Source organism: Oryctolagus cuniculus, chromosome 2 (genome assembly GCF_051225735.1).
Source record: "Oryctolagus cuniculus isolate XC-2025 breed Fujian yellow rabbit chromosome 2, ASM5122573v1, whole genome shotgun sequence".
NCBI lineage: Eukaryota > Metazoa > Chordata > Mammalia > Lagomorpha > Leporidae > Oryctolagus > Oryctolagus cuniculus.
Window position 1 is genome coordinate 196158415 of NC_142868.1, and position 20833 is coordinate 196179247.

At 61.8% G+C, this 20833-nt stretch overlaps 1 protein-coding gene across 4 annotated transcripts in view; it reads right to left on the minus strand.

Moving 5' to 3' along the window:
• Positions 1-20833, minus strand: part of GREB1 (growth regulating estrogen receptor binding 1) — a 132446-nt gene that overhangs the window by 18369 nt on the left and 93244 nt on the right. For all 4 annotated transcript variants that reach the window (XM_089326796.1, XM_089326795.1, XM_070069451.2 and 1 more), the window contains 14 exons: positions 19921-20064; positions 19322-19507; positions 16576-16926; positions 15539-15667; positions 14876-15004; positions 11006-11203; positions 10243-10423; positions 8270-8465; positions 7008-7144; positions 5452-5791; positions 4466-4581; positions 3590-3789; positions 2826-2918; positions 1222-1811 (listed from right to left, as the gene is read on the minus strand). In XM_089326796.1, the coding sequence (XP_089182922.1) occupies positions 1222-1811; positions 2826-2918; positions 3590-3789; positions 4466-4581; positions 5452-5791; positions 7008-7144; positions 8270-8465; positions 10243-10423; positions 11006-11203; positions 14876-15004; positions 15539-15667; positions 16576-16926; positions 19322-19507; positions 19921-20064 (2990 nt within the window). The remainder of the gene's footprint in view (positions 1-1221; positions 1812-2825; positions 2919-3589; positions 3790-4465; positions 4582-5451; positions 5792-7007; positions 7145-8269; positions 8466-10242; positions 10424-11005; positions 11204-14875; positions 15005-15538; positions 15668-16575; positions 16927-19321; positions 19508-19920; positions 20065-20833) is intronic.

Below are 20833 nucleotides of genomic sequence, written 5' to 3' on the forward strand. Positions count from 1 at the left end.
AGAAAGTAGTGGAAGATGGCACCTGTGTGGGAGACCCTGGAGGAAGCTCCTGGCTTCGGATCGGCGCAGCTCCAGCTGCTGCAGCCATTTGGGGAGTGAACCAGCGGATGGAAGACCTCTCTCTCTCTATCTCCCTCTCTCTGAAACTCTATGTCTCAAAGAAATAATTAAGTCTTTTTTAACAAATGCAGTTGTGTTTCTAGTCCCCTCAGTAATGACACTATACTATGTTCACACACCAGAGGGGCAAAAATTCTAAACATCAGTAACATCCAGCAGGATGAAGATGGAAAAAAAATTTCTTTTTTCCTGTTTTTTTTTTTTGTTCAAATTAGAAAACGTAATATATGCTCATTTTCAGTAGTCAAAAAATGCAAACTATATTATTTTCAGACACATCTACTGATGTGTCTTCCTGATACCACACCACACAAACGTGTGTGATTCTGCCAATGAACTATTTAAATTCCTCCAAGAAATTCCACCAGCAGCCGAGAGACCGAACTCAATTCCTACGGCTGAATCGCTCCACCCGGGTGAGCCCCGATGTAGTCCACCAAGACCTGGCTGTGGACTCTGCTTCCAGGCTGTTCCCCAGGGTTAACACACACAGCCGAGCATTCGACACGTGGCTCTGCGGGGCGGACCCCTGGGGAGGGACTTGCTGGGGCCAAGGCAGCACAGCCCCACAGTTCCCACATCCTCTCGCCCTGCTCAGGGGAGGACGGGAGTCGCGGGGAGGTCCACACTTGCCCTGGTGTCAGGTGACAGCTGAGCCCCATCCCCGGCCCTTCTCCCACGCTCGCCACCGGACAGACACTCGTGCCCTTAGCAATCGCTGCCCGAGTGGTCGGCAGGGAAAAGCAGCAAGTTGGGGGAGGGCTGAGACAGGGACGCAGAGTGCCCCCAGCTCCTGGTTCCACAAACCCCCCGTGCAGAACCGGGCCGTGGGCTTCCGCGGTCACAGGGCATGCAGCCCTCACAGGCAAGGCCACGTGTGGGAAGCCAGATGCGTAATCTGCAGGTGGGGAGCTGCCCCCAGCACCACGCATGGGAGGAGACAGCAGGCCGTGGTGGCAGACAAGCCCCGCCCTCCATCAGAGAAGAAACCCAGGAAACGGCGAGAGGGGAAGGGGGCGGGCACTGCCGGCCCCAGGCCACGCCCCCAGCGATGACCTGAGTCCTGGGGGACACCCTGGGGACAGCAGGCGTGGGACCCACCTGGGGCGGCCCGCTGAGCAGCAGCCGGCGGGGGTGGAAGCTGTCCACGCGGCCCTCGGCCCGGTTGCCGTAGTCCATGTGGCTGGGCCGCGGCACCGTCCACTGCCGGTAGTACAGGGACTGCTCCGTGGACGTCATGGCCTTGCTGAGCAGCGGGCGGAAGGAGCTGGCCCACATGACCGAGGGGGAGGGCAGCAGCGAGGCGGCCTTGGGCAGGCCGCTGCTGTCGGTGGCCAAGACCATGTCGTACACCAGCTTGGGGAGGAAGACGATGGGCGGCTGCCGGCAGGCCTTGGCCAGGGAGCACTGTGGGGCCTGCAGGACCAGGGCGCTGCTGGCGGCGGCCGAAGCCGAGGAGCACGAGCCCGAGGAGGACGGCTGGCAGGACGAGGTGACCGCCGCGTGCAGGCTGCGCCGCCCGGGGCTGTGTGTGCTGGCGGCGGGCGGGGGACCCTGGCTGGCCCGGCTCCTTGGTTTTTCCCCGGGGACCCTGCCCTCCTCGGAAGGGCCGCAGGGCGGGGGCGACCTGGCCTGCTCTCTCTGCAGGGGCCCCGCGGGCGGAGCCCCAGCCTCCCCAGCGAGCGCTGAGCCTGAGGAGAGAAGACGGGGTCAGGGGCGTCCCACGGGAGCCTGTGCGAAGCCTGCCAGCCGCTCCCATGGCTGCCCCGTTCCCTGAGCTCTCTCGGGTGGCAGGAAGTGGCCCGGGGCTTGGAGCCAAAGCCCCGGTGGGCCCTGCCCCAGGCCACACAACAGGGTCACCCAGTGGCCCCCCGCCAGGCCCCCTGCACCCGAGGCTGGAGCTGCTGGAGCTCCCAGAGCCCAGGCCCTGCACCCCTGCCCTTCAGGGCCTCGGCCGGGGAAGCTCCTCCCACTCGGGCCACCTCCTCCAGGGCCCAGCCAAGGAACCCTCAGGGCAGGAGGTGGGGGGCGGGGCCAGGGGAGGAGTTTTCACAGCCCCTCCCCCCTCTGCCCGGGAAGCTCCTCCCACTCGGGCCACCTCCTCCAGGGCCCAGCCAAGGAACCCTCAGGGCAGGAGGCGGGGGGCGGGGCCAGGGGCCAGGGGGAGGAGTTTTCACAGCCCCTCCCCCTTCTGCCCGGGAACCTCCTCCCACTCGGGCCACCTCCTCCAGGGCCCAGCCAAGGAACCCTCAGGGCAGGAGGCAGGGGGCGGGGGCAGGGGCCAGGGGGAGGAGTTTTTGTTCCTAGCCCCTCCCCCTTCTGCCAAGGGTGGTCCAAGGCCTGGGGTCATGAGTCCTTGGAGTGAAACCTCCCATGTCTACTCACTTGGACAGGGACACCCCATCCCCAACCCCACCCCCAGCCAGGTACTTCCCAAAGCAGTAGCATCATGAGGATACGACCACCACCCCCAAGATGGCCCTGGCCAGGGGTGGACCCCATGGTCCTCTCCCAGCCCGCCCCTCCCCTCAGCGTCCCAGCCTGCAGATCCCAAGTTCACCCCAGGCCCGCTCCCTGGAGGACCCAGCTCTTCAGAGCCTGACCCCATGGAGCTACACCAGTGCCAGCGAACAGCCCCTCCCCCGTGCCTTTGTTCTGGGAAGCCTCAGCCCTCACCCAGCTGGGACTCCCCCATGGGGACTCACCGGATGCCGTGGAGGACAGGGGCGAGGACGCCGAGTCCTGGGAGCAGGGCCTGTCCCTTGTCACCGGGCTTCTCCGCTCCAAGGCAGAGCCCGCTGCAAAGCACACGGGCGCTGGAAAGGCGTGGGCACCTGCGACCCGGCCGCACACCCAGCCCTTCACACATCACCCCCTGTGCCCCCACCCGCTGTGGAGCACGGAGGTGGCAGGACGAGAGAGGTGGTGGTGGCTGTGGGTGCCCCCAGGCCGTGGGCTCCTGCCCAGGCGGTGCAGCACAGAGGAGGACCGAGTGGCCAGCAGGTGGCGCTGCGGCCATCTCGTCCCACGCCACGAAGGCCTTGCGTTTCTCATGTGCTTGGCTTTCTCATCACCCCTGGCCACGGCCAGACGCCCTCCGCCACTCTCCCTTACGTGGCCTATGGGAGCCCCGGTGTCAGGCTGCAGGGGGCTGCAAAGGGGACCCGCCAGCTTGCACAAACCACAGTGGTGGACAGCACAATGGTGGCTCCATTCGCGTGGGGACAAAGAGGGAGCCCGGCACAGGCAGGAATGCAGCTGACAGTCAGAACAAAGCCTCGACCTAGCCCTAGGAGACCTCGACGTCCCTCCCACCCTCCAAGAGTTCTAGGGCGAGAAAGAACCCAGGGGGACTTCCCACTCACCCCACCCATCGGGGGGGCACACGGGAACTGAGCGACGGCTGCTCTGGGGGCTCCCAGCCCCACGACCCCGCGGCAGGGACCCCCGGGGGACAGGTGGGCCTCACCTTCGGTCCCCGGCTCCTCCTCCTCGTTGTCCGTGCTGCTCAGCTTCTCCGCGTCGCTCTCCAAGGCCTCGCTCCTGGGCCCCTTGTCCGAGGGCAGCTCGCTGCTCACAAAGTAGGCAGCCAGGGCCAGCTCCTGCTCCAAGGCCGTCCTCGCCAGGCACGAGGAGTTGATCAGGCGCAGGTCACAGTACCTCAGGGACCTAGGAGGCGGCACGGGCACGGCCTCAGGGGGTGCCCTGTGCTGAGCAGGTGGCAGCGACTGGGGGCCCCCGCCCTCCTCCTCCTCGTGACGCCAGGACCCGCGCCCGCGGGAAGACAACCAGGCTCCCGTGAGCCTTTGCAGCAACGCCAGCTTGCCGGCAAGGCCGCGGGGCACCTGCTGCACTTGCGACTCTACTGCATGTGATGGAAAGAGCAATGAGTTTAGGGTCAGGCGACACAGGGCTGGAACCCAGCTCAGCCACATCCACGTGATGGAACCTTCGATAACCGCGTAACTCCTCCGGGGCTTTGATTTTAACAGATTTACTTATTTACTTGAAAGGCAGAGTTGAGAGAGAGAGGGAGAGAGCGAGAGAGAGAGAGAAGTCTTCCATCTGCTGGCTCACTCCCCAGAATGGCTACAATGGCCGGGGTTGGGCCAGGCCAAAGCCAAGAGCCTGGACCTCCATCCAGGTCTCCGGCGTGGGTGCCGGGAGTCCAGCAGCAGCCCCATGGCTAACCCACAGGTGCCTTTCTGAGAAGTGGGAAAAAGCTGTCTGTGCTTCTCACTGCCATCTGCTGGAAACTGCTAAGAATTACACCATCTGCCATGACCACAGCTGACAGTGAAGGGCGCTCCCTGGAGCCAGGCCGTGGTAGCACACCCGGCCTCACCTGGGCAAGGACTCCCCGAGTGGGTCCGCCCCACTGAGGATGAGGATGCAAGGCAGGCCCTCCAGCTCCAGGTAGGTCTGGGGTCTCCACGCCGCGTCCTCGATGTTCTGCCACATCTGCAGACAGACAGAGATGAGGTCCGGAGGCCCCTTCCTCCCCAGGAGCCCGGCTGTCCGGGGCCCTCGCCACGCAACTCTCTGTCCACTTCACTGCGTTTCCCAATAGGTGTACGTGTCCGTCCCTTTCTGCACTTTATTCGTTTATTTGAGAGGCAGAGGCAGAGGAGGGGGAGGGGTGGAGGCAGACAGTATGCCCCACCCACCAGTTCACTCGCCCAACACCTGCGGTGGCCAGCGCTGGGCTGGGCCAGGCCGAAGCTGGCAGCCAGGAGCTCCAAGCAGGTCTCCCATGTGGGCGGGAGAAACCCAGTCAGCTGAGCTCTCGCCGCGGCCTCCCAGGGTTTGCATCAGCAGAGAGCCCGAGTAAGGAGCCGGCCCCAGGTACCGAACCCAGGTACTCCAACGTGGGATACAGGCGCCAACCTCCAGGCCCTGTTCTCGAACACACTAACTGGGCAGTCTGAGCGTGTCCGTTCGCAGGTCTCTGGGAGGGAGGGCCTGTGGGTGCTCCCTAACCTCTGCATTCTCTCCAGGCCTAGTGACAGCTCTGCTGGGTCAGGCATTGTGCTAGGTGAGCCCTGAGGGCTGGTCCTTGTCCCCAGCCCCTGGAGGAGGGGCGGGGACTGCAGGGACCTGGGCCCAGCCCCAGCAGTGGGGGAGGGTGGCCTCCTGAAAGGGGCAATGACCTTGATCTGGGGTCCCCGCAGCTGGAGAAGAAACGCACCCCAGGAGGCAGGAAAAGCTGGGGCAGCCCTGGGGGTGTGAGAAAGGTACCCAGGGGAGCCGCAGGGGGCGCCGCGCCCTGGAGACGACCCGGGCTGGGGGTGGCGGGATCCCAGGAGGCCAGCGGGGGTCCCTGGAGCCCACCTTGAGCTGCTTCACGAAGTGCTTGCCCACCGTGACGCCCGCGCTGGGGTTGCCCAGGACGATCTCGAAGCGCTCCTGCAGCGCCAGGCGCGCGCGCACGTGGGCCAGGCGCTCGTAGGCCACGGCAGCCAGCGGCGCGCAGGGCACGCGCAGCAGCACCATGAGCCCGTGGCCGCGGGGGCACTGGGCAGGCGCGTGCAGCAGGTTCTGCGCTATCTCCAGCGTCTCCACCGACGTGTGGTTCTTCATCTGCGGCAGGCCGCTCACGGCCATCAGCGCGGCGGCGTAGTGCTGCACGAGAACAAGGGTCCGGATCACCGCGCTGTGCAGGCGGGGGAACCTGCGGGGACAGAGAGCGGCCGTGACCCGGCTGCGGAGGACGCGCGGGTGCGCTTGTCTCTTGGCGCCTCCCGGCCCCTGGTGCCCCACGGCGCAAACAGATGGAGGAGGGAAGGGCCAGCGCAGCTCTCATCGGCCCCAAGGAGGCAGGGGCAGCTCCCGGGGCTCCCCTGGCATCGGAGAGCCTGCAGCCACACCCACAGGCCCTCAGGCCAGGGGCCGGGCCTCCACACACTGCTCCGTTTCCATTACAGGAGTCGCGTTTGACAGCAAGTCCCAAATCAGAACACCTACAGTCAAACTGACGGTTACCACGCGTCCCCACACAGAGCTGGTGGCTCCTGGAGCGGCTCCGACCCACACAACGGGCTAAAAAATAAAAGGGTGGGGGCCGGCGCCGTGGCACAGAGGTTAAGCCTCTGCCTGCAATGCAGGCAACCTATATGGCACCAATTGGAGTCCTGCCTGCTCCACTTCCGATCCAGCTCCCTGCTAATGCACCTGGGAAAGCAGAAGGTGGCCCACGTGCTTGGGCCCCTGCACCCACGTGGGAGACTTGGATGAAGCTCCTGGCTCCTGGCTCCGGTCTGGCCCAGCCCTGGCCATTGTGGCCATCTGGAGAGTGAACCAGCACATGGAAGACCTCTCTCTCTCTCTCTCTCTCTCTCTCTCTCTCTCTCTTTCTGCCTCTGCCTCTCTGTAACTCCGCCTCTCAAATAAATAAATAAATCTTAAAAAAAAAAGAGAGAGAGAAAACCTTTAATTTGAAATAAATAAAAAGGTGAAAAATTATCACCTATGTGCATATGAATCAAAATAGAAACTGGAGTAACCAGATTAATATCAGGCAAAATCAATTTTAATGCAAAGAATACCATTCTTGGGGCAGTGAACAAGATCAACAGTCCACAGATGCACCCATTGCCAATAAAAACGCAGGCAACCTCGATTATCTCTCACTTCCTTCGCACGTTCTGGGCTCTGCCCTCCCATTTCTGCCCTCCCACTGACACACAACCCCACATCCTAGCACACTTCTGCCCATTCTTCTCTCTCAGGCTTTCTGGAGCGGAAGCGTGGAGGCAAACACAGGAAGCCTGGGTCCCTTGGATGGAGAAACCGAGTCACCGGGAAGGGAGGGGGTGAACTCCCTTCCTGAAGTCCCAGGCTGGCCGCCCACACTGAGCATTCCTGGTAACTTCCGAGAGGGCGCGTACCTTTTGCCTAACGCTGTGACCATGGCCTCAAAGGAGCTGTCGTATCTGAGCAGGGGCAGGCTCTGTCCGGAGAGGGTGGATTCGATGAACTCGGCCAGCCCAAAGTACTTTTTATTCTCATGATACAAGTCGGCGCCCTGGAACACAGGACGGCGCCGTCAGCCACTCAGCGGTGCCTTCGTGGGGACGGCGGGGCTCCCGCGCCAGGCCCGGGGGCCGCAGGAGTCACGGCTGGCTCTGCGCCACGTGGACGGCCGTGGGCCTTCCCCTGCAGGCCCAGGGCAGCGCGCAGCCCACGCTTGGAAGGCCGCGTCCCCTTCCGTCGGGAGCGTTCCGTTCACTTGACCACAGTGTCTTCACCGAGAACACTGGCCTTTTTAACGGACCGATTTCCCTGTTCAAACTGTTTACTTCCCCAGGGTCAGCTGGCTTCAGGAAGGGACAGACGGTTCAGCTGCTACTAAAATCAGCAAACAGATGATGCGTTTATCTAATCCACTTCTGCAACACTGACAGAAAAATCTCTCCCTCACCGGCACGGGAGCTTCCCAAAGGCTGAACCCCGGGCCCAGAGCGCAGGGTGTCCCAGTGCAGGGCCAGCCCCAGCTTCATCCCTCAGCACGGCGTGGCCTGAGCCAAGCAGCAAATCACCTGCCAGCGCCTGCCCCCAGCACGATCATCCAGGCAAGGCACCTGCAGCCTCGTAACCAGGGGCTGACACATCCCTATTCTGAGGCCCAGCAGCCGGGTTCTGGAAAGTTCCTCAGATGACTGCAAGGCACCTCAAAGAAGCCCGGAAGTTTGCGGCGACTTGGAGAATTATCCAGACTTCAGCTGCCCAGAATTCCCCAATTATCAGAACCGCTTTGGCCTTCTAGTTTAATGAGAATGAAAGCTGATAAACTGAACCCAAACTCACCAGGGCTTTGAGCCCCACTGCTTAAGGATTCGGGATGGGCAAAGCAGGAACGTTCCTAAGGCTTCTAGATGCATTGAGAGTCGCCCCGAGGGAAGCCCAGGTCCCCACAGGGTCTTCAGCCCTCTCCCTAGAGCCACCAAGAACAAATGTCCAGATGTGGCTCAGACAGCGCCGGCCAGTCGCTGGAGCCACCGAGGGAGGAGGCCAGGAAGGGTCTAAATCTAGCCCCGGGTGGACGCACAGGTCCAGGGAGCCGGCCTGAGCGAGCAGCAGCCGACTGCTCTTACTAACCATCACGCAAGCGCGCGGGCGACAGCGAGGCCCAGTGCCCCGTGGCACTCACGTTACTGTAGGAGGCCGGCCAGTGGATCTCGTTGTAGGGGCTGATGAGCGTGTGCTGGGTCTGCAGGGCGTACGGGAAGGAGGTCACATGCAGGGTCACGATGTTGGGGGCCTCCTTCACCTCCCTGCAGTTGAGCAGTCTGTCCACCAGGCCCACGCAGGGCTCGCTCTGGGAGCAGACGTTCTGAACAGCGCTGCTGCGCGGGGAACAGGAAGAGAAGAGAGAGCCAGTGAACTGCAGGTGCCGCCTTGTAACTCACGGGGATAGAGCCGGGCAATTCACTGGTGACCCAACCCCAGCTCTGCCAACCACGGACGCTTGTGGCTCTGCCACGGCTGGGAGAAATGGAGGACTGCACTCCGGCTCCCTACCACGGGCACCCCTGAAATTCATGACTTAGGAGAGGGTCAGCTGCAGTTGGGAGTTCCTGCAAGGTGCCCAGGGCACCTGCTCCCCCAGCACACCGACTCCAAACCCAGGGAGTTCTGTGGATGCTACGGAATCTGTTGGGATCCTTATCTCCATGTGCCTCGCAGCTCTTCCCTAGAGCTGACCTTGTGATCACCCAGAGAGGGCACCCTGAATTAAGACGGCAGCAGGAATGCCCGGCCCAGCCTCGGCATTCCCCACCGTAACCCCCACGGTGAGACCACTAGCAGGGCTCAGTCTTTGGCTGCCGGGGAGCCTCAAGGAGGAAGCTGCCCCCAGAGTGAATGCTCACAATATGGCTTCTCCTAGGTCTGCAGAATCAAATTCCCGCAAATCCATGCAGGGACCCCAGAGAGCAGACCCTGGATCCACACGGCCCCGGTCGATTCTAAGTGTCTGTGAATCTGCGATCACGAGAATCCCCGCTTCCTCATGGACTTCGGAGACGTCGTCTAAATGCCCGAATCCTAGGCCAGTCTCAGAAGAGCACCGATCCTGGGGCAAAGCCAGGAAACCCGCAGGCTCCTAGCTTGCCCTGTCTGAAATCCACCGAGCGCAGCACCAGCAGTGACTCTGGGTACCACCGCATTGGGAGCCTCCACCAGGGAGGGGCCGGGCTCGGCTTCCATCGGGACCCCTCCCCCACCGCACCTGCAGGGCTCCTTGTCACCTACCCAGCTGTGACTCGGGGCCTGGACTTGAGGCCACGCTCTGCCACTAACAGCCACCTGCCCCAGCCCCGTGACTGAGTGACAGGCTTCTCCCCCCGCCCTGCCCCTGCTTTCCGTAATGTGCACTTCAGAAGTTACAAGCGATGATTCCGAGATAACCTCCAGCTCTGCTGCAGAACACATCCCAGCGGCACCTGTCGCCACCCTCCCCAGTTATCCCCCAGGGGCTGCGGGGACTGCGACCTGCGGATGCCCAAGTCCCCTAGACAAGACAGGTAGTGCTTCCTTACAACTCACGCATTGCCCCCATTTACTTTAAACCACGTCCAGGTCACTGTCAACTCCTCACACAACTCAAACACAACGTACATGGCTACTTTACTCTACTGGTGAGGGAACAACGATGAGAAAAACGTCTGGACGTGTTCTGCACAGATGCAATTTGGTTCAAAACTATTTTCCATCTGTGGTCGAATCCGTGGATGTGCAACCCGCAGATGCACAGTGCCAGCTGTTTACCACTGCAAACAGGAGATGCTCTGGACACCGCAGAACGCCGGCATCCCATAACCGAGCACCAGTTCAAGTCCCAGCTGCTCTGCTTCTGATCCAGCTCCCTGCTAACGCACGTGGGAAGGCAACAGAAGACGGCCCAAGTACGTGGGCCCTTGTGCCCATGCGGGAGATTAGGATGGAGCTCCTGGCTCCTGGCTCTGGCTCTGGCCTGGCCCAGACCTGGCTGTTGCGGCCATTTGAGGAGTGAACCAACAGACGGAAGCTCCCTCTCGTCTCTCTGCCTTTTAAATAGATAAATCTTTAAAAAAACCAAGAACACAGGGACACGTCCACCTGTCGCGTAGCAGTCACTCTAACCTCACGAGATCCCAGTGGGCGTGGTCGTGGATGAGGACATAGAGTGTGTGTGGATTCTGCAGGGAGTTCTGCAGGAAGGCCTTGAATTTTGTCTGTGCCTCCGCGTCCAGCTTCAGGACGTACTGCTCCACCCTCTGCTTGGTCATGTGCTCCTCCTCCAGGCCCAGCTCCAGCAGGACCCCTGCAACACAGCAGAAACTCGTCAGGAGCTGCAAACACGGTCCCGGGTTTTGTCCACCTGCAGGCCCCTGACGGACAACCTCTACCCAGCAGGCTTAGGGTCGGGCTCTGGGGCTGCCGTCTACATGGGGCTGCTCTGCATGGGAGCTGGGGCCACGTGCCCAGCAGCCCACCCGGGGCTCCAGCAAAGCTGGATCCGTGGCGCCGGGGACCCCGGGCACCGTAACACGGTAAGAGAGAGAAAAGGGAGGATCCCACCACCAGCCAAGCCGCCTCTTGGCCTGAACATCCCAGGAGTGAATTCTTCCAGACAGGACACCGACTGTATTTCATGTTTAAATACACCCTCCTTGAAAGCACGGGGAAAATACAAAACGGAAGCCAGGGACCAACACGCTCAGCTGGCTCTCTGGCCTGGGTGGGACACAGCGAAAGTTCAAGTCTTGGTTCTCGGGCGTCAGCTCTGGGTGTCACCAGCTCTGGGCGTCAGCCTCGTGATGTATCAAATGGGGATGGTAACTGACACTCGCCCCATCTACTCCACGGAGAGGAAGGCCCCAGCCCTCCTCCCAAGGCCCCGTACCTGAGTGCCAGACGTGGCACAGGGTCTGCTGGTAGGTCACTTCTGAGGGAGGGATGCAGATCAGGAAGTCCACCTTCTCGAAGGAGCCCAAGTCCAGGTTCTGGGTGCTGGAGTCGGCGATTGAGCACACGTGGGAGAGCAGCTTCTGGGCCACGGCCAGCTGGAAGGGCCGGATGCCGTGCGGCTCCAGGCGGTAACCTGGAACCGAGCCCCGAGGGCAGCTGAGCCCTGGGGGCAGAAACCCACCACCCAGGCACTCGGCCGGGGATCCCACAGTGAGCCCAGCGCGTGCTCAGAGCAATGAGGGCCAGGGAGACCCTCACAGCCAACCACTGCCTGCTCTCAGCTCGGCCCTGGGCTGGACGCTACCGCACCACTTCATGTTCTAGGAAAAGCATAAGCCAAGTGCTGGGGGCACAGAGGAAGCAGTGCCTGCAGGGGACAAGCACAGCACCTGGGGAGGGGACACCGAACCCGGACTGGGGAAGAGCTTGGAAGTGCTCTGGAAGGCACGGAAGGTCCCCAGCTCCTCAGGAAGCCACCCACTGTGCACACCTGAGCCTCCCACCACCCACTGTGCACACCTGAGCCTCCCACCACCCACTGTGCACACCTGAGCCTCCCACCACCCACTGTGCACACCTGAGCCTCCCACCACCCACTGTGCACACCTGAGCCTCTCACTACCCACTGTGCTCACCTGTGTGCCTCTCACCACCCACTGTGCACACCTGTGTGCCTCTCACCACCCACTGTGCACACCTGAGCCTCCCACCACCCACTGTGCACACCTGAGCCTCCCACCACCCACTGTGCACACCTGAGCCTCTCACCACCCACTGTGCACACCTGAGCCTCTCACCACCCACTGTGCTCACCTGTGTGCCTCTCACCACCCACTGTGCACACCTGAGCCTCCCACGACCCACTGTGCACACCTGAGCCTCCCACCACCCACTGTGCACACCTGAGCCTCCCACCACCCACTGTGCACACCTGAGCCTCTCACCACCCACTGTGCACACCTGAGCCTCCCACGACCCACTGTGCACACCTGAGCCTCCCACCACCCACTGTGCACACCTGAGCCTCTCACCACCCACTGTGCACACCTGAGCCTCTCACCACCCACTGTGCACACCTGAGCCTCCCACCACCCACTGTGCTCACCTGTGTGCCTCTCACTACCCACTGTGCTCACCTGTGTGCCTCTCACCACCCACTGTGCACACCTGTGCCTCTCACCACCCACTGTACACACCTGAGCCTCTCACCACCCACTGTGCACACCTGAGCCTCTCACCACCCACTGTGCACACCTGAGCCTCTCACCACCCACTGTGCTCACCTGAGCCTCTCACCACCCACTGTGCACACCTGTGTGCCTCTCACCACCCACTGTGCACACCTGTGTGCCTCTCACCACCCACTGTGCACACCTGAGCCTCTCACCACCCACTGTGCACACCTGTGCCTCTCACCACCCACTGTGCACACCTGAGCCTCTCACTACCCACTGTGCTCACCTGTGTGCCTCTCACCACCCACTGTGCTCACCTGTGTGCCTCTCACCACCCACTGTGCACACCTGAGCCTCTCACCACCCACTGTGCACACCTGAGCCTCTCACCACCCACTGTGCTCACCTGTGTGCCTCTCACTACCCACTGTGCTCACCTGTGTGCCTCTCACCACCCACTGTGCACACCTGAGCCTCCCACCACTGTGGGGAGCAGCCTGGACTGGACTGAGTTACTGGAATTAAGACTTATTCTATGCATCTGCTCTCCCACAATATGGCGCTGGGAGAGGAGAAAACAGCTTCTACGCAGCTGCCTCCAGTTCAGCCAATAAACTGTAGGACTTGCTCCTGATTGGAGGAGAGCAGCGTACTCGGCGTGTGGGCAGCCGAGTTGGGATTGGCAGAGGAGGACTATAAAGGAGGAGAGAGACGGCATTCACAAGGAACATCTAAGGGGAACATCTGAGGGAACACCTGTGCAGCCCCCGAGAGAGCCGGCCGGCGGTGTGCCGCTCCCCTGCGGAAGTGGGGAATGTGGCAGGGGGAACCGCCCTTCCACGGAGGTGGAAGGGACAGTAGCCAACCCGGGAAGAACCAGCAGCAAACCCGGGGAGGGCCGAGCAGACGAAAGAACAGCGCAGGGTCCTGTGTCATTCCTCCATGAAGAGGGGGAGCGACATAATGGTGCCGTGACTCGGATATGAAGCCTAGGCAGGGTTTAGTGTCGTTCCCCCACGAAGAGGGGGAGCGACATAATGGTGCCGTGACTCGGATATGAAGCCTAGGCAGGGTTTAGTGTCGTTCCTCCACGAAGAGGGGGAGCGACATAATGGTGCTGTGACTCGGACATGAAGCCTAGGCAGGGTTTAGTGTCGTTCCCCCACGAAGAGGGGGAGCGACACACCACCCACTGTGCACACCTGTGTGCCTCTCACCACCCACTGTGCTCACCTGTGTGCCTCTCACCACCCACTGTGCACACCTGTGCCTCCCACCACCCACTGTGCACACCTGTGTGCCTCTCACCACCCACTGTGCACACCTGTGCCTCTCACCACCCACTGTGCACACCTGAGCCTCCCACGACCCACTGTGCTCACCTGTGTGCCTCTCACTACCCACTGTGCTCACCTGTGTGCCTCTCACCACCCACTGTGCACACCTGAGCCTCTCACCACCCACTGTGCACACCTGAGCCTCTCACCACCCACTGTGCACACCTGAGCCTCTCACTACCCACTGTGCTCACCTGTGTGCCTCTCACCACCCACTGTGCACATCTGAGCCTCTCATCACCCACTGTGCACACCTGAGCCTCTCACCACCCACTGTGCACACCTGTGCCCTCCCCGCCCTCTCACCCACTGTGCACACCTGTGCCCTCCCAGCCCTGTCACTGTGCACACCTGTGCCTCTCACCACCCACTGTGCACACCTGTGCCCTCCCAGCTCTCTCACCCACTGTGCACACCTGTGCCCTCCCCACCCTCTCACTCACTGTGCACACCTGTGCCCTCCCAGCCCTGTCACCCACTGTGCACACCTGTGCCCTCCCAGCCCTCTCACTGTGCACACCTGTGCCCTCCCCACCCTCTCACCCACTGTGTACACCTGTGCCCTCTCCCCCACTGTGCACACCTGTGTCCCTCCCCGCCCTCTCCCCCACTGTGCACAAAATGTGTCCCTCCCCACCCTCTCACCCACTGTGTACACCTGTGCCCTCTCCCCCACTGTGCACACCTGTGTCCCTCCCCGCCCTCTCCCCCACTGTACACACCTGTGTCCCTCCCCGCCCTCTCACTCACTGTGCACACCTGTGCCCTCCCAGCCCTCTCACTCACTGTGCACACCTGTGCCCTCCCAGCCCTGTCACTGTGCACACCTGTGCCTCTCACCACTCACTGTGCACACCTGTGCCCTCCCTGCCCTCTCACCCACTGTGCACACCTGTGCCCTCCCCACCCTCTCACCCACTGTGCACACCTGTGCCTCTCACCACTCACTGTGCACACCTGTGCCTCTCACCACTCACTGTGCACACCTGTGCCCCTCCCCACCCTCTCACCACTCACTATGCACACCTGAGCTCCTCTCACGCACTGTGCACACCTGTGCCCCTCTCCTCCCCACTCACTGTGCACACCTGCACCTCTCATCACTTACTGTGCCACCTGTGTCCCTCCCCACCCTCTCACCACTCAATGTGCACACCTGCACCCCTTCCCCCTCAGCACTCACTGTGCACACCTGTGCCCCTCCCCCTCAGCACTCACTGTGCATACCTGTGCCCCTCCCCCTCTGGCCACTCACTGTGCACACCTGTGCCCCTCCCCCCGCTGGCCACTCACTTGTACACACAGGTGCCCCACTGACATCCACGGATGCTGCTTGCGAGATGGAGGGGGTAGTGAGTGAGGAAGACATAGGGCCTTGATTCTCCTGATGAAATTTGTCCAGCAGAACGTCTATGTCGCCCTCTGCCAGAACCAGGACAGAAACAGGTTCTGTGTCTCAGTGAGGTTCAGCACTCGTCCCTGGACAGCTGTGTGCCAGCTACCTCCTAAGGCCAAGGATAGGGCACGGCCTGGTCCGCCCAGAGTCTGCAGCCTGGTAAGGAAGGACTCAGGTGGGCACCAGACACAGAGGTGCAGGAGGACCAGGGCGGAATCCCGGGGGGCAGGGAGCCAGGCAAAGCCGGGAAGGCTCCGAGAACGCACAGGTGAGGAACTGCCCAGTGAGAAGCTTCTTCGTGCTGTTTGGGGTGCAGGGGGATGCGGCAGTGGTGGCCGAGGAGGTAGAGAGGAACAGGTGCAAGGGCCTCACGTGCAAGACAGAGCCCCAGGGCTCCTCCAGGGAAACCCCAGAGCTAGAGCAGGAGAGACGACAGCCAGAAACCTCAGGGACGGGCAGTTAGACCCACTGAGTGGGCACCAGTGGGCTCAGGCAGGGCGGGGCAGAGACGGCCTCCCTGGCAGCACCTCTGGTGTGTGTCTCACCCACGAGCAGCCCACCTGGACAGAGCGTGCTGACAAAGGCGCCCAGCGAGTCCACCTTCCCGGTCACCAGCTCGGCCTTGACTTCCTTCTGGTACTCAGCAGGGCTGAGCAGGCTCTCGGAAAGAATCCGGGCTTGGTATTTTCCTGGAAAACAAACTGCCACTTTCCCTGGGCCCTGTGTTTAGAAGGAGCACAGCTTCTCAGAGGACAGGGCCTGTGGCTTGGTCTCGCCACACCCTGAGCCTGGCACCACATCCGGCCAAGAGCAGGTGTTCATGTATGTTGAACAGGTCAGCAGCGGGCACCGTCCTATCCTAATTTATCCACCAGGGTGCTAAGAAGGTCAAGATCACTGAGTGACATCTCAGAGCACTGGCCCTGGGCCTTGACTGCCGCCCCCAGCGGTGTAACCCTGGACAAGCCACAGAACACTCCTAGACCCGTGCCCCTCGCTGGAATGGGTGGCTCCCAGCAGTGTGTGCTCAAGCACCAGCAGCGGCCTCAGGCTTATTCCTGGGCTCGAGGGCAAAAGGAAGGGACCCTGCATACTGGCAGCGTGACAAGTTCAGGTTGAAAACATGCACCTGTGAAAATCTAAACAGGCCAAAAATGTTAGCGTTTGGTGCCTGCTTCCCTGCCCAGAATGGTCACTTTATCCCGGCCCCCAGAACAATGGCTACACACAGTAGGGCTTCAGGAAGTGTCCGGGAGGGCCCACACAACCCAATAAGGTCATTGTTGTCTCTGCACCAGCTCGTGGGCGAAACCGGGGTCAGAGCCTGGGTCTGGGTGACAAGCACAGCACCAGGTGCACGGAGGTGCCACCTTCCCAGCCAGCTCCCTGCAGGCTGCAAAGCCGGCCCACGTCTCGCTAAGGAAGCCCTGGGAACTATGCACCTTGCGTTCCCAGCAGGAATGGGACCAGAACTGAGAGCATTATCCAGAGCTTGAGCCCCCGGCACCATGCACAGCCCCTTCTAAAACTGGCTACCGGGCACCAACGGCAGGTGCCGACCCTTGCTGCCAACCCGGGGCCACAGCGACAGACTCACCGGTGACGGCAATGCAGGAGTCGATGGCGGCGTTGCGGCAGGCACAGATGATGACCACGTAGTTGGTCTTGGCGAGCTTGCCCTCCACCAGCAGCCTGAACATCTCGGAGAGGCCCTCGGCCAGGGAGTAGGCACACTCGATGACATGCACACTATCATTGCAGGAGCTGGCGGCCAGGCCGGCCAGCCAGGGCAGCTGTGCCGAGGTCACCGGTGCTGCAGCGCTGGGCGTGGGCGGGAAGAGCTGCGGCTGTGCCTGCTGGTACTGCCGGATCTCGGTCAGGTGCGACTCGCGCCAGGAGCGCAGGAAGATCTGCTCCAGGTCCTCCATCAGCGGCACCTGGTCGGCAGCTGCAGCACAAGACGGGTGAGGGGCCATCAGCGGGAGCTCTGGGGGCCCGGGGTGGGGGGCGCTGGCTTAGACTTCACACAACCTGAGGGACTGCCGGTAGCCGGCACCCTGGGCAGCTGGGGAACACGGGAGGACGAGAAATCACCTGTCCCCTCTCGCAGTCACAACACAGCCAGGGCTGCCTCGGGGTATGTCTCAGTGCCTTGCGTGGCTGTTTACACATACGGGTGTCAAGCAGCAGTTAGAACCCTGGGCTTACAGCTTTGGGCCTTGCCTTCTTTCCTGCTGTTACCCCATAATCATGTTTCCATGCTGTTTCCAGTCCCCATAACCAGCACTGCTAATGGGTACATAAAGTCCCAGCTTGGGAGGCACCACCACCTGCTGAGTGCTGCTCCCTCATGCACCTGCTGAGTGCCGGCCCATTGTGCACCTGCTGAGTACTGGCCCATTGTGCACCTGCTGAGTGTTACTCCCTCATGCACCTGCTGAGTGCCGGCCCATTGTGCCCTGCTGAGTGCTGCTCCCTCATGCACCTGCTGAGCGCCACCCCCTCGTGTGGCTTTATTGCTTCTGAAGCTCCCCATGACAAACCCCGCTGCAGCGCACCACAGGCAGGACACAGTCCACCAGTTCCAGTGCCCTAGAGGGGCTGACAGAACCACTGTGTCATCGGCTCCCTCCCAGAGCACCTGCATGCCAGGTGACCCCAACATTACAACACAAGAAGACACTGGTGTCAGGACGGCACTGTAGCTGCTGCTTGTGACATTTGTCACAGCCGGCATCCCATGTCAGAGTGCTGCTTCAAGTCCTGGCTGCTCCACTCCTGACCCAGCTCCCTGCTCATGCACCCAGGGACAGCTGGAGATGCCCACGTGGCTCGGGAGACCTGGATGGAGGAGTTTCTGGCTCCTGGCTTTGCCCTGGTCCAGACCTGGTTGTTGTAGCTATTTGGGGAGTGAGCCAGCAGATAGAAGACCTCTCTCCCTCCCTCCCTGTTGCTCTGTGCTTCAAATAAAGAAATAAATCTTTAAAAGAAAAGAGGGTGAGTTCCCCACATCCTTTGACGACTGAGTCCCGTTCTCTGGGTAGGCACTGGGAGAGATTCTCCTTGGCAGACTCACTGATGTGCCTCTCTGCTGACTGGTGAGAGGGAAGAGTTTTCAGTATTTATCTCCCGTGGGGATTTTTTTCAATGGCTTGGTCTTGGGTGAGCTCTGACTGTTGCAGCATCCGGGGTCTCAAACCCTGGTGCCTCCTCCCCAGGGATCCCCACTGTCTTTGGCTTTCATGCAAATCTTCCCGAAACCAAAAGTTCCCACCTCGGTTACAGCCACCACCTCTCCTAGGGCCCCAGACCGGCTCAAACGACAGCCCAGTGGCTCTCTCGTGGGCATTCCAGAAACAGCCAAGCCAGAGCGCTCCCCTTGGTGCTCAAGCCCTGTCCTCCCTGTGCCTCCCACAGTGGATTCCCCACTGCCCTTGAGAACACACCTGCATCTCCCTCCCGTGTCCCCACGTGGCCCAAGCCACCACCACCTTCCCTGCATCACACAGCCCCACGTGGCACAGGTGGCTTCAGAGAGAACAGGGGGCCACATCCATCCCTGCCTAAAACGATCCCAGTGATTTCTCAGTGCATCTGAGACACACAGGCCCTTGACCTCAGCCTAAGGCCCTGCCTCTCTCCAACCTTGACCCACACTCTCACCTACATCCCTGCTTACTGGGGACACTCCCCGCTCCTCCACCCCAGGGCCCTCTCCCCTCCTCCCTCCACCCTAGAGCCCTCTCCCCTCCTCCCTCCACCCCAGGGCCCTCTCCCATCCTCCCTCCACCCCAGGGCCCTCTCCCCTCCTCCCTCCACCCCAGGGCCCTCTCCCATCCTCCCCCTACCCCAGGGCCCTCTCCCCTCCTCCCTCCACCCCAGGGCCCTCACCCACGCTCCCTCCACCCCAGGGCCCTCACCCACGCTCCCTCCACCCCAGGGCCCTCTCCCCTCCTCCCTCCACCCTAGGGCCCTCTCCCCTCCTCCCTCCACCCCAGGGCCCTCTCCCATCCTCCCCCCACCCCAGGACCCTCTCCCATCCTCCCCCCACCCCAGGACCCTCACCTGTTCCCATCCCTCAGCTGTTCCCAAGGCCGGCTTTGTCCCCTCCCCTAAATCATCCCAGGCACTGGTGCGCACACCCCGTTCCAGAATCTCTCCTAAGCCGCACCTTCAGTGCGTTCCCCCCGGCCCCGCCCAGTGCCTGGCTGGCAGGGGAACGGCCCCGCCCAGTGCCTGGCTGGCAGGGGAACGGAGTGGGAGCCACCTCCCTGACTCCAGCCGGCTCCCAGGCCTCGGCGTGGTGACCCCTGCCACGCCCCTCACTGTGCTCCAGGGCTCACCGAGCTGCACCAGGTAGTAGACGGTGAGCAGGAGCTGCATCTCCTCGGAGATGGGCTGGATGGTGGTGGCGCCGCACTGCTCGTACGCCCTGGAGATGGACTGGGAGTTCCGGTAGCAGGTGTGCAGCAGGGGGCTGACCACGACGTCGTTCAGGTTCCCGCACAGGTAAGGGAAGTTCCCGTGGCCTGGGGAAGAGCACACGGCAGCCGCTCGGCCACTGGTCCTGAGCACAGTCAGCGGCCCCTACACGTGTGACATCACGGGACCTAACGCGGACAGGTCACCTACACTGGGTCAGTCAAATGTCCCTGTCCCTGAAAATCTCGGACTTCAGCCCTAGCTGATGTGTGCACCTGCCCTGCCCTTCCCCCCACCTGGCCCCTGGAACACAGAGCCCAAACCTCCGTGATGGGCAGCAGCAGCGGCTCACGCCCCTTTTCCCACGGGGGGAGGCTGAAGCCCCAAGAGAAACCTGCACGAAGCCACACAGCCGTCCCCTGCCACCTGTGGCCCTGGCCCCTCGGGGTCAGCTTTGCCTGCTTCCTGGCCTCCTTTTGGCCTCTCCAGCCTCCAAGGCCCGGTGCACCGCTGTACTTGCCTTTAAATATCACCGGTTTGGCCTTGCATATCTTCAGCAAGTTGTCGGGCACAGACACGGGCTCTCCGGAGGCCACGACAGGAAAGGCGACCGGGGCTGCTCCCAGCAAGCCCGCCGGGGGCAGGCAAGAGACGCCTGCACTTTCTAGGAAGACATAGCGACGGTCAGCAACGTACAGCAGCCAAGGCGCCCGCTGCCCTGGGGGCCCCGGCCCGACTCCAGTCCCCAGTCCAGCAGCATCAGTCTTGGAGCTGTAGGCTCCGGAGCTCAAGACGCGGCCAAGTTCACCGGCCAGAGACTCAGACTCCTCCCCTCCGGCAGCCCTGCCCCGGGACACCACATTTCTCAGGGCGAGGGAACTCGCCGTTCTACAGGGATCCCAGGCATTGACCAGCAACTGTGCTACACCAGGGCCCTTGCAGAGTTCATGGAAAGTGAAATGGAGAGGCAGGCTTGCAGTGGGCAACCGGTGTGGTGGTTAAGACACCGCTTTGGACACCTGCATCCTAAAGCTGAGAGCCTGGGGTCCAGTCCCGGGTCTGCTCCTAATTCCAGCTTCTTGCTAATGAGCACCCTGGAGGCAGCAGGCGATGGCCCCTGGGTGTACCAGTGTCCCTGCCACCTGTGCGAGAGACCCGGATTGAGTTCCTGGTGTCTGGCTTTGGCTTGGCCCAGCACCTACTACAGGGAGCACTTGGGAGAGAACCAGTGGGTGGGAGAGCTTTTTTTTCTTTAAAGGTTTATTTATTTATTTGCAAGGCAGAGTTGCAGGGAGAGAGAGGTATCTTCTATCCGCTGGTTCACTCCCCAAATGGCTGCAACGGCCAGAGCTAGGCCATCAAAAACCAGGAGCTTCTTCTGGGTCTCCCATGCAGGTGCAGGGGCCTAAGGACTTGGGCCATCTTCTACTGCT